We start from the raw sequence: 16302 nt of genomic DNA on the forward strand, positions 1-16302 counted from the left end.
TCCAGGGCCGCAGCTGTGCCAGGCTTGCTGCGGGCACGGGGCAGGAAGGTCCGTCCCGACGCCCGCATGCCTGGGCTGGCACTGCCGAGGGAGGGCTGTGCCCGAGGGCACCGCGCCGGTGATTCCTGCTCCGCCGGGAGGGGAGGGAAGCGCTCACGCGGCTCCAGCAGAGCGAGGGAGGCAGACAGGGAGGGAGGGGAAGGCACCCACCAGCCGTAGCCGCCGAAGGAGACGCTGCGCTTCCTCTGGAACATGCTGGGGGCTCGGTGCTGCGGCCGCGGGGACAGCGGGCACGGGACAGCGGGCACGGGACAGCGGGCACGGGACAGCGGGCACGGCCGAGCGGAGCTGTGCCGGGCGGGGGGACCCGAGCACGCCCCGTCCGCCGCCCCCAGCGCAGCAGCGCATGCACACGCGCACACAGAAACACCACAAAAAAAGTCATTTCCTTTTCTTTTCGTGGCCACAGGCTTTTCGCAACCTGACGCTGCAAATATCGTATTTCTCCTAATGGCAGGACCACCAGCAGCGCCGCACGGGCAGCGGGGCTGAGCCACGGCCACCGTGTCACCCACAAACCCCGTGCCCTGCGGCTGCCCCGGCCAGCGAGGCCCCATCTCGAGGGTCACGGGTGCAGCACGGTGCCCTCTCTGCCTCTTGCTCTCTGTCCCCGGAATGGCAGCGCTGCAGTCACAGCACCAGGCTGGCTCCCTGCCCGGGGAACCTCCACCCACCCCTCCAGTGCCCCTCAGGGGACATCCCACCAAAGGCATCAAAACCCCATCCTTCATCTCTCATGGCAAATCCCACCATCCCAGAGCCCAGCAAGGCAGCTCCCACTAGCTCCCATGCTGCTGCCTGTGGCACACGTTTTCCACCCTCTGGTTCCCTGGCAGCTCTGTAAGGCTGAAGTGGCATCTGCAGCCTGACCACCACCCAAACTCCCCTGTCCTTTAACAGCCAGGCTTCAGAAATCCCACAGGAATGGAAATGCTGACATCTAGCTGGGTATGAGCTCCCATCCATCACAAATCCCCAGAAAACAGATGCTGCTCCCTGCACCACGCTTTGGGCATTGTAGGGCACAGCAGAGCTGTGGGGAGGTGAGCCTGGTTACAGGGTGGGCATGGTGCCCAGAGGCTGAGTGTGGTGCTCAGGTGTCCTCACACCTTTCACCACCCCAAACCAACCAGTGCCCACCTGCACCCACTCAGAGCTGGGCTACGCCGGGGGATCACCACCACAAAGGCCAGAAAAAGCCTCTGGCTGCCAAGGTCCACTCACCTCCTACCCCAGTGATCCAGGCCAACGCCTGGTGTGGACTCGCAGCATCCCCTCGCCCTGGCACTCCATGCAGTGCTGGCTCCTGGGTCAGAGGCAGCTCTAGCCCAGCGTTCTCACACAAGCACCCAAAAGCTTTAAATTGAGAAGCATTTGAATTCTATCTCATGTGTGAAAAAAAGGGGTGGGGGGAGAGAGGGTATAGCGAGCTGGAGAGAGAAATCACTCAACTCCAGGGAAAAAACTTGGACTGAAATCCAGCGATTTCAACTCCTACTTTCTGCCCACAGCCTTAAAGGGATGAAACGGTGGAAATTCTTTTAATTTTAGAGCTCTTAAGGACATTATTAAAAAAATAAATGCTGCAGGCTTTGAAGCCATAATTCAGGTGCTACAAAATATCTGGAGCAGTCATTTGCTTGGAACACGTTTGTTCCTGGCCTGCATGATCTGTGTCAAAGCTCTGCACCAGCAGCAGTGTGACGTTATCCTCTCGCTTCATCTTCCCCCAGGTCATGTCTTCCTTACACTCCTCCCAGTTGATTTCTGCCCAGCTCTACCGAGCTGCTCACAATTAAAATGTCTGAAAACAAAAGCTCTGGGTGTAGCCAGGCTCTGCCACACACTGGAATGAGACCCAGTGCGGCTGCTCCAGCAAGGCCCTGCCTGCAGAGGTGTGGGACACAGGGTGACAGTGGCTGTGGGAAGCACTGACCTTGGCTGGTACCACACCAGGAACAACTGGGAGAGCCCCAGAGACACGGCCAGTTTTAGACCTGTCCCCTTTTCCCCTTGCAGCACCATCTGCTGCACCTTGTTCTGCTGCTTTGGCCTTGCGGACACAGGACGGGTGACAGGGACACACACAGCAGAGCAGGACAGCAGGGGCACCCAGGGCAGGGCAGGGTGACAGGGACATGCACAGCAGGACAGGAGAGCAGGGGCACCCACGGCAGGGCAGGGTGACAGGGACATGCACAGCAGGGCAGGACAGCAGGGGCACCCAGGGCAGGGCAGGGTGACAGGGACATGCACAGCAGGGCAGGACAGCAGGGGCACCCAGGGCAGGGCAGGGCAGCAGGGGCACCCACGGCAGGGCAGGACAAGACAGCAGGGGCACCCACGGCAGGGCAGGGTGACAGGGACACCCACAGCAGGGCAGGAGCTGGCTCCCCTTTGCCGGGAGCTCACAGCAGGTCATTGTCACCATTGTCACTCCTGCAGCTCTTCCTCACGTCACGCTAAAGCACAGGGTGACCCCCCTGCCTGCCCCAGGGTTTCAGAGCACAAGAGGGCAGGACCCTGGATGGCCATAGGGAAGTATCTCCATTCCCTGCTCCAGGAGGGAGTGGGACAGCCCCTGCACAAGCCCACCTCACCCTGCTCCAGCACCTGGGGATGCCCATGGCTGGCAGTGATAGGAGTGGAGCTCTTCCTGCTCCCCATCCCCACACAACTGGCAGCCCCCCAGGGCCACATCAGCTGCCACAGATGCAGGTGACAAGCTGCATTTGAAGCAGGCAAAGGTTAAAAACACACCAGGGCCCAGCCTCAGCTGCCCCAGCCTCCCTCGCTCCGGGTCCCACACCACTGCCTGCCCAGCGCCACCTCACCCGCAGGGGCGTGCCTCCAGAAATAGTCTCTGCAATGACATTTTCTCACTTCCCCTCTTCCCCCCGAGGTATTTCACACAGGCTCAAAAACAACAAGGAGAAAACCTTCCTACTTTCAGAGCAGGCACAGGCAAATCATAACCGAGCAGCCAAAATTAGGGAACAAAACCCTGGGGGAGGACGACTCCTCAGTACCATCTGCACCAGTCTAAATTAACATCTCCCAGGGGCCTCTGCCAGAACCAGGATCCCATTGCTCCAACCTAACCTGGTGAGCAGCCCCTGCCCACTGGGAGCAGTGCCACACTGCTGGTGACACCTCAGAGCAGGATTGTGCCCTGCAAGGGCAGCATAATTCTTCCCTTTCTTACTGGGACTGCATCATTAGTGCTTTAATATTGCCTGCGGCACTCTGAGGGCATTCAGCTTCCTTTTATGATTCTAAAGAAGGTTGTGGGCACCCAGAAATATTAGATTTTGTCCTGACAGGAAGAACATGCCGTGCGCATCATCAGCTTGACCTACAGAGCAAAGGAAAACAGCGTCCAAATTACCTCTGACTCAGTTCATGGAATATTTAAGCACTATTTTCTCCCCTTTATGGTACTGCTGAAGTGAAAAGAGAAACTCCATATTTTAAATGCAGCTTCCCACAAACCCCAACTTTCTCTCAGGGGTGGCTCTTCACTGTTCAAAAGCTTCAGACCAGAAGGACTGGGCGGCTCCTTGGGGCTCTGCAGGGGAGGGGAGGCTGTGTGTCACCCAAGAGGACAGCTTCAGACAAAGGATGGGAAAGCAGAGCCCTTCCTGAGCCCAGCTCAAGCTGCAAACCACGCTCCAGCTCCTCTTCCACATTCTTGAGAAACCACTGATGGCTCATGGACTCATCCCTACGTCCAAAGCGATCTGACCACTCCTGCTCATTTCTGTGGAAATGGCTGAAAAACAGATCCTGGAGGGAGCCACCATGCGACCTGCAGAGCATCACTGCTCAGGCAGCTGGCACAGAGGATACTTGCACCAGGCATGGCAGCACCAGGAAGCACCCAGCACAGAGGAGAGGAACCCAGGAAACCAAGAGGTGCTGGCTGACAGCCTGGGCCCCGTGCTGGCCAGGTGCCTGTGACCCCCAAAGCCCCACTGGCCTCTCCCACCATCACATGAACCAGCTTTTTGCTGCAGAGGGACACAGATCATGTCTCATCACAGCCCTGTAAGCAGAAACTCATCACACGGGCTCCCAGGCTTACTGAATTCTTCTCAGCCCACTGAATTTAATGCACAGAGTTGTTTGTTTTCTCAAGGCCACCCATTTTAGAGTCCTGCCTTGATAGCAAGGGCATGAGGAATTCCTCTCTCATGAAAAGGCATGAAAAGGCTCTCTCTAGGAAAAGCCTCTTCAAGCACACAGATTTCTGGGCCTGTTTTCTCCCCCTCTTCCAGCCACCCCCTTCCCATGCCAGTGGAGCCTGAGGGAGGATGCAGAGGGAAGCAGAGGCTCACATCCCCGTGCATCCACACAGTGCCCAGTGGGTGCCTTGCACAGGATGCTCCAGAGGCAGGGCAGCCTCCTGCCCCTGCGTGCTCCTCGGTGGCTGTGGCATCCCTGCTGCAGGCAGAGGAGCAGCTGCCATGCCAGAGCAGGTCCTGGCGCTGTCACCATGGCTACCTGCACATCCCTGCACGTCAGTGCCCACTGCCTGCAGGGATGGGAGCCCAGAGCTCGCCTGCCCAGGCAGCGCAGGGGCTGCAGGAAGGAGGGTGCACTGGGGCAAACCTCCACAAAATCCTGCTCCCAGTGGCTGGCTGGCACTGGCAGCTGTGCCAGGAGCTGGAGAGGGTTTGGCCCAATTCACACAGCAAACACAGAGCAGGGGGTGGCTGCAGCCAGTGAAGAAATTGTGGAGAGACAGAAAAAGAACAGCTTAAACTGAAAACCAGGGCTGGGAAAACGTGGGGGTGGGATGAAAGCATGGGAATGAGAGAGACCTGAACATGCTTTGGCTGGAAATTAGGAGGTTTCTCATTTTCAATACAATCAATCTCTGAGACAGTTTCCTAATAACAGAAATAAAGGAATCAAAAATTCCCCAACCCCCTCATTGAGACTCAGAACATTTAAGATATTACACAAGGTGGTAATGTCTCGTGTCCCTGTCCACAGGAGGGGGTTTGGAACTGGATGACCTTTACAGTCCCTTCAACCTAAACCATTCTGTGATCCTGTGATCCTGCAATGCCCTGAGCAGCAGGGCGCTGGGGTCACTGACCCAGCACGTGTCCTGGCACCTTCCCCTGCCCAGGGCTGCTCCTCTCCTCACCCCTGCCCTGCAGCCCGGCCTCAGCAGCAGACAGGGAATCTGCGCCTGCCCAGGGCTGAGCTGCACTGGCACAAGGTCAGACCTCAGCAGCCAGGGCTCAGGTTTGAGGCCAAACCCGTATGTGGACACTCTGAACATTGCAAACAAGCCACGTGGGGCTTGGACTTGAACATTTCCTAATCCTGCTATTTCACCTGTATTTTTCAACCATTTTGAGTGGGCTTTTCAAGAGCCAGGCTGAAACCAAATCACAGTCAAGCAACAGTCCTTCTGGCATCCAGCTTGGAGGCAGATGTTAACTCCAAGCAAGGATTCATCTGCCCCCACAAAACTGCAAAACTGTCTGTGGAGAATGAGCTGGTTTTAGCTCCTGGAAAAAAATGTCTCTCCTCCTGTTGCTGCTGAAGTCCTGTTCCTGTTTCCACAGCAGCAGCAGCAGCCCCCAGAGCATTGACCAGGTACACAGCAGGCAGCAGCAGCAGAGGGCCTCTCTGAGCAGCCCTTGGGACGCTGCTACCGCTCAGATATGCTTAGGGATGAAGGGAAGGAAGGATGATAAAACAAACAAGCAAAGAAAAAGGCATTTTTGCTGCTATGGTTATCCTCTCTAGTGGGAGGAACCGGCAGCAGAGGGAGAATGCAGTATCTGTAAAACGTGGTGTGTGCAAGCGCGAGCCGGCTGCCTGCAATCACACCGCGTGGTGGATCTGAATTTAAACTCTTTGGCATGGTTCCAACCTTCAATAAATCCTGCCTTGTGGACAGATATTATGTCCCTTCTGCTTCTAAAACAACAAGCAGTCTCAAACAAAACAGCAGAGCCTAGAGCGTGCAGAAGATGGCACAACCGGTCAGGATCCATCTCAGCCTGCATTCGCCAGGGATGCAAACAACATCTCACACAGCCCTCACAGGCTCTGTGCAGCTCCACACCAGGCACATCGGTGCTCTGCCTGTGGGAATGAGCAGGATGAAGGGAAACGCTCAGCCTGGTGGGCAGACATTGCACCGCTTTCCTGTCAGGGCTGAGCTGCAGCCCCGCACAGGGGCGGCGGTGTCCGGAATTGCCCCAGCAGACTGGCGTGGGGCACGCAGGGAGGCTCAGACATCGCCTTCTGCGCAAACACCTGGGGCTCCCAGCCAGGAGGTGCCCGGGGGAGGCAGGACAAGGCCCCCCGCACGCCTCCGGACCCCACCACCCCGACCCCCGGGGACAGCAGGCAGAGCCCCGCACGGGCTGCTGGAAATCGCCTCCTCGAACGGTCAATATCCTAAAAGCGGTGCTGGCAGCCGCTTCACTGCCCTCCCACGCACGGGTCCCGGTCCGTCCCCAGCCCTGAGCCTCCGAGCAGCCCCCGGTTCCCGGCCCCCAGCCCCAGCAGCCGAGAGCCGCGCGGGGCTGCCCCACCGGAGCCCGTACGTACCGGGGATGGAGCCGCAGCCCCGCGCCGTGCCCGCCGCTCGCCGCCTGCGGATCCCCCGCGGTGGCGGAGCCGGCCCCGCGCGGGGCGGTGCGGGGCGGGACAGAACCGTGCGGGGCGGGGCGCGTTCCCCTCCCGCCGCCGCGGCCCCGGGATCCCGCAGGCTGCGGGGGCAGAGCCTGGAGCCGCCGCCCTGCCCTGCCCTGCCCGAGGGCGCTAACACAGCCCCGCCGTGGCTGTGCCCTCGCTCCCTTCCCGCCGAGCCGCAGCCGCAGCATCCCCGTGCCCGCAGCGCCCCGGTGCCCGCACCCTCTCTGTGCCCGCGGCTGCTCCTGCCGAGCCAGAGCTTACACCTGGGCTGCCCTGGGAGACAAACATTTGACTCCCATGAGAGAGACACAGACACCACTCATAATTGGTCGCTGGTGTCCGACAGAGTCTCCAGAGGGCTCCAGGTAACTTCCCAGGGGAAGCTTCCAGGTAACTTTTCCTCTGGGAAATCAAACGAATCCAGGGAAATTAACGCCCTCAGGAAATCAAATGAATCTAGTGAAATTAACCCCAACAGCACTTAACATTAATTATAAATGATGTTACACGCATTTCAGTTGCACGTGCCAAATGAAACATGCACATCAGGCGCGAGGCTAACACAACCTCTGAAAGCAATTTGCAAAAATTAGTTAAAATCAATAAACAGCACAGTCATTCCAGTTTCTGGAAAGCCTCTCCAGCGGCAGGCAGAGGAGTTCCCGTCGCGGGAAGCAGATGGCAGCAGTCAGCGCGTATGCCGTGGCTCCTGCCGGGAACAGCCGGCACCTCCCTCGCGCCCCTGGAGTCTCTCCCAGGTGTGAATGTCACCTGTCCCAGGTGTGAATGTCACCTCCTTCCAGCCCATCCGGCTTGCCCTGCATGAAAAGTACCCACAGCCCTTCCTGTCCTGGGAAATCCAAATCTTTTGGGCACCTCCTTCCTCTCCAGCCACCCTCCCACTGCTGTTCTCATCCATGCAATTCCAGGCAGATAAATACCTCAGGGCTTTAAGGGCTCTTGGAGCAAAACTGCTGCTGAAACAGAGAGGGAAGAGCTTTTAGTGCCGCAGCCACTCAGGGACTCAGCATGTTCCAGAGCTCTTTGCAGGCCAGAGAGCAGATGCTGCTCTGTGTGTGTCTGGAGGCCCGTGAGGCTTTTATGTTAATGGTGTTTTATCATCAAACACGGGGTGGGAACTGACAGCAATGCATATGCATCAGCAGGGAGAGCCACAGCATGTGCCTGGGATGTGACTCCCAAGGGGAGAGTTTAAGCACCGACCAAAATCAGGGGATCAGAACAGATATTTTCCAATGATCACTGATGGCTGTGGGAAACACAGCCCCTGGCTACCATCTGTTTTTATGTAAACCTAAGTGCTGCCCACATAAAGCAGATCCTCAACCAAAACCATGGGGACGATTACAAGAAGAGTTTGGGCAGGCAGGTGATAATTTGTCCTTTCCACTGCTTTAAACCAAACAGCTCTTATGTGGTGTTTGCAGCTCCTGGTGCAACCACTGTGCCTGGCACTTGATTTCAAAGCAAAGCCCAAGATGCTCGTGTGTCACAGGGCTCCCAGAGAGGCTCAGAAGGCCCGTGTCAAACCACAAGCGCTTGTGAAAGAGCAGCAGCAGGGTGTGCCCGCGCTCCCCACAGTGCCCACCCTGCACCCGCAGCCCCCTCACCTGCTGGGGGAGCCCAGGTCTGCCCTGCTGACGATGCGGTGCTGCTGGGGCGAGTAGAGCCACTGGAAAGCCGTCAGCGTCCTCTCCTCGATGCGAAAGCGGCCCTCTCGCACGTACCTAAAAATAAACCCAGGGAGACTGAAATATTCATCAGCCCTGGATTGCAGGAGGGAGCGCAGCACGCGGGAGCGGCTGGCTCCGCACCACCACCTTCCCCAGGGGCAGCAGAAAATCCCTTTACAGCCCCTCATCTGCCTGGTCCCTGTGCCAGCCCCACGCTCACTGCCCCAGCCCACGCCCCCACGGCCGTGTCTGGGATAGGGCATCCCCTGAGACGGACCCCAGGGAGGGGTCCCTGCACCCCTTGGGTGCCTGTGGGGCTGCTGCCAGCTGCAACCCCTGTGCAGCCCCAGGGGACAGAGCCCCAGCCCACCCAGGGCCCTCAGACCAGGGCCCCCTGACTGCCTTGTGCGTGAAAGCAAAGCACAAACATTCCCACAGCAGCACAGGACAGTCCCCTGTACAGCCCCAGGGGACTGAGGCACAGCACACCCTGCTCAGCACCATCGTGTTGGGGTACAGCCCGCCCCAGCACACACCCACCCCCAGGCCAGCCCCAAGCCCAGGCTGTCCCTGGCTCCAAGGCCTTTCTAGCATCACTTCAAATGCCAGGCCAGATGTTGAGGCTTATCCAGTGATAGTTGAGTGGATTGATGGTTATGAATTTGATTAGAAGAGTATGGGTTCCCTGTTAAGTGAGCAAAATTCTGATAACTGCAGTTGTTTGCATCTTTTGGAACAAAATTCTGCTGCCTGCTTCCATGCCAGCAGCCAGCTGCACTTCATACACACTCCTCTGAATGTGAAATTTCATCAGCAAGTAATTAATAAGTTAAAGCCCCTGTAGTACTGATTGGAGACACATGCACACACAGCTGCAGCAGCCATGAACCTCAGCCAGAGCTGCAGAGAGCTCCCGTCCCTTCCTCTGCACATGGATGCTCCAGGAGGTTCATTCCCAACGTTAACCCCAAGGATGTGCCCACACTGGATGGGGCTGAGGGGAGGTTCCAGTGTGCCAGGAGCTCCCCAGGTGCTGCTGCTGGGCTCTGTGACCTGCCTGAGCCCACCCAGCCCAGCACTGCGGGTGCCGTGGAGCTGGGGCAGTGACAGTGCAGGAACTGTGACCAAACTGCAGCTGAAGGAAACCCAAAGGCTCCCTGAGCACCCCCAGCACAGAGTGACCTGCCAATTTTCTAGTTAAAAGCAACCAAGCATGGTGCAATGCCAGTGCTCCCTGCAGCTCTGGGCTATGATAACCGTGCACAGAGCAGGGGCAGGGAAGCCAGGGTGTCCCTTGGGAAGTGAGGGTGAGGCAGTGGGGATGCAGAACCGCCAGGCCAGCAGCTGCTGTCACAGTTTGTTCAAGTGTGTGAGGGGAAAAAACTGTCCTTGGCTGCAAGGAAGGGGGGAAAAGGAGGGAGAGAGGAAAAGAAAAAGCCTCAGTGATTCCCAGTCTTCCCTGGTTTGAGGGGCTCCCACCCACCTGGGGCACCCAGCACCAGCCTGGCCCGGCTCTGCTCCCGCCCACGGCCCGGCCCGGCGCTCCCATCAGCGTCCCCAGCCAGAGCCTGGCATCCCCAGCAGCCGCCCAGCCACAGCCTGGCATCGCCGCAGCGCCCTGCTCAAAAGTCACAAGCTTCGGACGTCACGAACTGCACAATTGAACATAAAAGAGCACAGACAAAGCTTGTTCTCAATGTCAGCCCGTCCCGGCTGCTGCGGGCACAGACAGTGCCCTGTTCCGAGCCCCGTCCCCGCACGCCAGAGACCGGAGCAGCCTCAGCAGCCACGCGAGTCCCGGGGACTCCCCCGGAACGAGGAGCCCTGGGCATCCCGGCACGCTGCCGCCCCCACGCTTCCTGCTCAGCGGCCAGGACCCTTTCCCAAGTGCACAAACTCTTCGGATCCCCCTCCCTGCACTCCCTGTGTCCCCCCGGATGGAGCAGGAGCCCGCCGGGACCCCCGCTCGGAGCGCCCCGCACGTCCAGACCCAGGGCGAGGTCCCGTGTCCCCCAGCCCGCGTTCTCCCCCTCTCCCGGGCTGGGGGCATCCCCACGCCAAAGCCCAGAGCCCTCGCAAGCGGAGCCCCTCCGCTCTCCAGCTCGGCTCCCGCTGGCCGAGGGAGCCGGGAGCCCCGGCCCGCCGCACTCACCAGCGCACCAGCTCCCAGCGCCGCTCCCCCGCCGCCTTGCCCGAGGCCATCCCGGGGGTCCCGCCGGGCGGGGCGAGCCCGCAGACCCCGCTCGGAGCCGGCGGCTGCTCCTCAGCGGCGGCCCCGGGGCTGGGGCGGCTGCGCCGGTTCCTGCGCCCGTTCCTGCGCTCCCGCCCCCTCCGGCGCCCGCGGGACCGGGGGGGCCTGGCCCCGGGCAGGTGCGGGGGGGCCGCACCGCTGGCCCGGTTATGTAAAGCGTTATGCAACGTCCCCACCGGGGCGGCCCCGAGGGGGGCTCAACGCCCCCGGTACCTCCCTGCGGACCCCGGAGTCTCGCACCGACCAGCTGGACCCCATCCAGGGCTCCAGGGAGATGAACGTTTGCCAGCCTCTTAAACACTCAGAGCAAGTCGGGCTGAGCATCCCAAAGTGCCTCGGGAGCAGCCACGGGGGAAAGCAACCCCAGGATGGGGCCCCGGCACCCCGGTCCTCCCCGAGCCCCCCACTCGCCAATCCCGCACAGGTGCGCGGGCCGGGCGGGGGCCTCACCTGCCCAGCCGGGGCTGGACCCGCCCTGGTCCTGTCACGGTCCTTGCTCGCTGTAAGAGCACCCACCCAGCTTATTTATGTTCTCCCATAAATTCAGAGTAAAACCTGCCCGAGCTGGAGCTTCCCTCCCAGAGCCCCTGGGCGCTGCGGGGGGCTCGGGAAGCAAAGCACACGTGCAGCCGGGTGTTACTGCAAGCAGCTTTAAACCACACGGAAAGCTGTTTCCCAAAAGTGGTGTTCTGGCCCTAAATCCTCACTTTTCTGGTCTTTAAGAACTCAATTTCACAGCTCAGCAAACTCAGGTGCTGCATCCACAAGCCAACAGCTTCATTTAAAGCAAGTGGTGTTCATTACTCAAGTAAATTCCTGTTACTGGTAATTCTGAAGTCCTGCTGTTGTTGAGTGCAAAAACACATCTGAAGGGCATTGATGCTTCCCCGCAGCTGAGGAGCAGAGGTTGCTTAGCCATGCTAGCTGAGGAGGCTGTGCCTTGCCTGGGCCACAGAAAGGGAGCTCAGATTCTCCCAGATCTGGGCAGTGGCCTGCCCTCCACAGGGGCTCTCATCTCCCACAAGTCAAGGGCTGAAGGCTGGACAGAACCACCTGCCCAGAGAGAACACGGAGGGGATCCCCCACGGGAGCCCAGCCTTGGCCCTCCTGTGTGTACCAGCAAACGGCTGGCACCCCACATCTGATGCTTCACCATAACAATTTTTAAAGACCTGGGAGATTTAAAAATAAAAGCAACCTTCATTAAAAGAAAGTTTTTAAACAATGAGAAAAATTAAAAATTGGATTATTCACATATATATGCATTAATACAGAGGAACAAATTGCATTGCTCAGCTCAGGCAAATATCCTTACAAGAAGATATTTTCCAATCCCTGTGGAAATGTTAAGCTAATGTTAAATTTATTAAAATCTTCCAGCTTTTAGCCTTTAGACTTTAAGGAGCTTCTTATTAGGTTCTTCAAAGCAATTAGAAGGCACACACACACTACATTTCAATTAGATTGAAAAATAATATCTGAGGCAAAGTTAAACTCATTTATAAATTAAATGGAAAAATCCCCCTAATAATTGACTCAGGGGTGGCAGGGGAAAGCTCTGGTCTCAAAGCACTCCCGTGGCCAGGCTGGAAGGGCACAGGGTTCAGGCTCACTCCAGTGCATGTGGGATGCAGCTCCCATTGGGAATCAGCTGTTTGTTCCAGGAACCAGCCACCACTGAAGGGACCCGGGCTGACCCAGCACAGGCCCTTGGCCGCGTCCAGACCTGCGGGCAGAGGCTCCATCCCTCAGCTCCTCTGGCAGCCCCGGGAAGGAGGGATGGCGGCAGAAGCAGCCCCAGGTACTGCCCGGGGCCTGTCCCTGCCTGCTGACTGTGGCACGGAGCGAGACTTGGGGCCCTCTGAGGACAGGAGGAGGCCCTGGTGCCCAGCGCCCCTTCCCCCTGCAGGGCAGCACGGCCCTGGCCCTGCCCAGCCCCGGGTGCCGGGTGTCCAGCATGGCCACAGCGGGAGCACAGCCTGGGACAGCCCGAGCCAGGGCCACGGGCACACAGACACACACAGACACACACAGATACACACAGACACACACAGATACACACGCGTGTACACACACACAGACACACACAGACACACACAGATACACACGCGTGTACACACACACATATACACACACACAAACACACACAGACACACACAGACACACACAAACGCACACAGACACACACAGACACACACAGATACACACGCGTGTACACACACACATATACACACACACAGACACACACAGACACACACAGACACACACAGATACACACGCGTGTACACACACACATATACACACACACAGACACACACAAACACACACAGACACACACAGACACACACAGATACACACAGACACACACAGATACACACGCGTGTACACACACACAGACGCACACAGACACACACAGATACACACGCGTGTACACACACACATATACACACACACAGACACACACAAACACACACAGACACACACAAACGCACACAGACACACACAGACACACACAGATACACACGCGTGTACACACACACATATACACACACACAGACACACACAGACACACACAGACACACACAGATACACACGCGTGTACACACACACATATACACACACACAGACACACACAAACACACACAGACACACACACAGACAGACACACACAAACGCACACGCGTGTACACACACATGTACACACACTCATACACACACACAGACACACACAAACGCACACGCATGTACACACACACACAAACACACACATGTGTACACACACACATGTACACACATGCATACACACACACATGCACACACATGCAAGCACACACATACGCACACACAAACACACCTACACACTCATACACATGCACACATACATACACACACACATACACACACACATGCACACACATGAGACGCACGGTGCTGCCTGTACCGGTGCCGCTTATCCTTACCGCAGCCGGTCCCGCTGTCTGCCGCTGCCGGTGCCGCTGCCGGTGCCGCTGCCGGTGCCGCTGCCGGTGCCGGTGCCACTAGAGGTCAGTACCGGCACGGAGCAGCAGCAGCGGCGGAGCCGAGCCCAGCCCCGCTCGGAAGAGCCGCCGCCCGCAGCCCCATCCGCAGTGCCCGCATCCCGCATCCCACGGCTCCGCATCCCACACACTTCATCCCTACATCCTCACATCCTCACACTCCCCATCCTGCATTCCCCAGTCTCCGCCAGCCTCGGAGCCGGGGAGAAGCCACGTTGCTGCAGCAGAACCCGGGGCTGGGGCACCTGGCGGGGCTCCCCACGTCTGCTGCCCCAGGGGTCCCCGTGAGCAGGGGCTGCCAGCGCTCTCACCGAGGCACATGGCAGGGAGACGTCTCCACGCTGGGTATGACAGGCGAGGAGCTGATTGCCTCTGCCCAGCAGGCTCTGGAGCTCAGTCACACATCTGAGGCAGAAGCAGGGACCCCCAGTTCCTCCTGAACTGGTATTCCTGCCATATTTGTCTCACTGTATTGTAACCTCAGAGCTGTTTGAGCAGGAACTCCTGTCTCTCAGAGCAAGCAGGGAGTGGGGAAGAGATGCAGCATAACTGCAGTGCAGGACATCACGGTGGCTGGAAGCATCAGCAAAGGGACCATGTCATGTCCTGCTCAAGAAAGCTGCCAGTGAAACCAGTTAATTTTGGAGCTGGTGATGGGAAACGTGAGCAGGCTGCGTGCAGCAGAGTGACCCCGAGCAGCCGGTGATGGCTGTGGGGGCAGCTGACATTTCCTGCGCCGTGCTGGGTGCAGAGGATGCGCTGTGCTCTGCTGCTGTCCCGCCCGCCCGGCAGGCTGCATCCCGAGCAATGACCTCATTCACAGAGCAGCTCTATGTCCCCGAGTGCCTGACCTTGACTCTTGCAGGCTTGTCTTTTATCCAGTGGAAAATCAATGAAAATTGTACAAACCTTGTGAAACATGATGCGCTCAGATGTTCCCCTCTCTCCTCTCCCCACCTCCTGTCTGTAGCTCACTGCTGCTCAAGCTAGCACACAAGTTAGGGGAAGACACAAGGAGACATGAAAAACACCCACACACCCCAAGCATGGCACACTGCCCCGAGAGGGACAAGTGACACCTTGGCAAGCGTTGACCTGAGGGTCACAGATGGGCGAGAGGGGCTCCACGTGAGACAGCGCTGCTCTGAACAAGAGTGGCTGCACTCTCCCCCTTCACACAGCACCTGTGACCCCTCAACAACTTCTTGTTTCAGGAAGAACTCATTTTTCAGAGAGCACAAGTTGAGAGGAGGCCCACATAGGACTTGGTATTGGGAGGCTCTGAAGTTCTCCATTGCATTGTCTGGTGCTGCAAGCAGATCTGTCTGAATAACTTACTGCGAATTAGCTTCCTGTGTGTGCGTGTACAGACCTTCAGACCACACTGTTCATCTTTTCTCCTGATTCAATGATTTCTTTCTTTGTGTGGACTAAACTTAGTCTCCATAGATGAGCCCTAACACCAAGCCCAGCCTTTCTCAACTACCAGAAACAACAGGCCAGGCTGGACCCCACCACTGTGCATGAGGCGAGGGTCCAGTCCTTAGCCATTACTGTGCAGAGATGTCACAAACCTTCTGTATCACACCTGGAGCACGTGCTTTGCTGCAGGGACAAGGCAGTCTATTGGCCACAGCACTCCCTCGCTGGATCTGTGGAGCACCAGCCCTCACCCAGAGCCTGGAAGCATTCAAGGGGAGGGAAGGATGTGGGATGGCACAATGATACCACAGACCACAGTCTGTGAGCTCCCCTACAACTCCTCTGTGTGCTGCCTGCACACCGGGAAAAGCAGGATTGCAGTAGTTTTAACAGGAGACGGCAGCACGATTCAGCATCAGAGCAGGAGCACGGTACTCTGTAGGCACATTTGGGTTTAGGGGAACGGGAATCAGCAGACTGTCAGCTGACGGGGAGGACGCTACCATTTTGCTGTGCCGCCGTGCAGCGTGGAACAGGCCGGCGCATCCCAGCTCCCTGCCGGAGCACAGGCACAAAGCATTGAGTCATCCTTCAATGCGAAGCCCCAGCTGGTCTGGGCACCACAAACAAAAGGCATGAAAAATCAGTAATCACTCGAATAAACAAGTTTTTATCCCCATCTCTCTGACCACACCCCGCTGGTTTGACGGTTTCCCGGCTGCAGCCGGTCCCGGCCCGCATTTGAGCGGCGGTGACACCGCAGCCCCCGCAGGGACACACGGCCGCCGCCTTCCCCGCAGATACAGGGCCCCGCTCCGACCCCCGGGGCTGCTCGGGGGTCCCCGCGCCCGGGGCCGAGCGGGCGGCGGCCGCGGGACTCGGGGGCAGCTTCGGCCTCGGCTTCAGCACCGCGGACAGCGGCGGGGAGCGGCGGGGAGCGAACCCGGCCGCACCGAGGGTCCCGGGCACCGGCACCCCGAGACCCCCGAGGAGCGGGGCCCGGCCGCACCGAGGGTCCCGGGGAGCGGGAGCGGGGCCCCGAGGGTCCGAGGAGCCGAGCCCCGCTTCGCCGAGGGTCCCGGGGAGCGGCGCCCGGCCCGATGCGGCTGCCCCGGCCGCGGCCCGGCCCCGGGGCAGGGTCTGTGCCCGCCCGCCGCCGCCGCCCCGGCGG

The 16302-nt window shown here is 58.7% G+C and overlaps 1 protein-coding gene across 19 annotated transcripts in view; it reads right to left on the reverse strand.

Moving 5' to 3' along the window:
• Positions 1–13831, reverse strand: part of RAP1GAP2 (RAP1 GTPase activating protein 2) — a 55775-nt gene extending 41944 nt beyond the window's left edge. For 5 of the 19 annotated variants that reach the window (XM_071447818.1, XM_071447815.1, XM_071447817.1 and 2 more), the window contains exon 1: positions 211–632. In XM_071447818.1, coding sequence (XP_071303919.1) covers positions 211–617 — 407 coding nt within the window. In that variant the 5' untranslated portion in view covers positions 618–632. Of the gene's footprint in view, positions 1–210; positions 633–1284; positions 1365–6639; positions 6930–7667; positions 7704–8357; positions 8475–9903; positions 9929–10572; positions 10732–13631 lie in introns of those variants that run through there. The other 14 variants (XM_071447824.1, XM_071447826.1, XM_071447823.1 and 11 more) reach the window with 10 other exon arrangements.
• Positions 13832–16302: the final 2471 nt, after the last annotated feature.

Source organism: Agelaius tricolor, unplaced genomic scaffold, assembly GCF_023055355.1.
Source record: "Agelaius tricolor isolate 1412-34295 unplaced genomic scaffold, bAgeTri1.0.p SCAF_25, whole genome shotgun sequence".
Lineage (NCBI taxonomy): Eukaryota > Metazoa > Chordata > Aves > Passeriformes > Icteridae > Agelaius > Agelaius tricolor.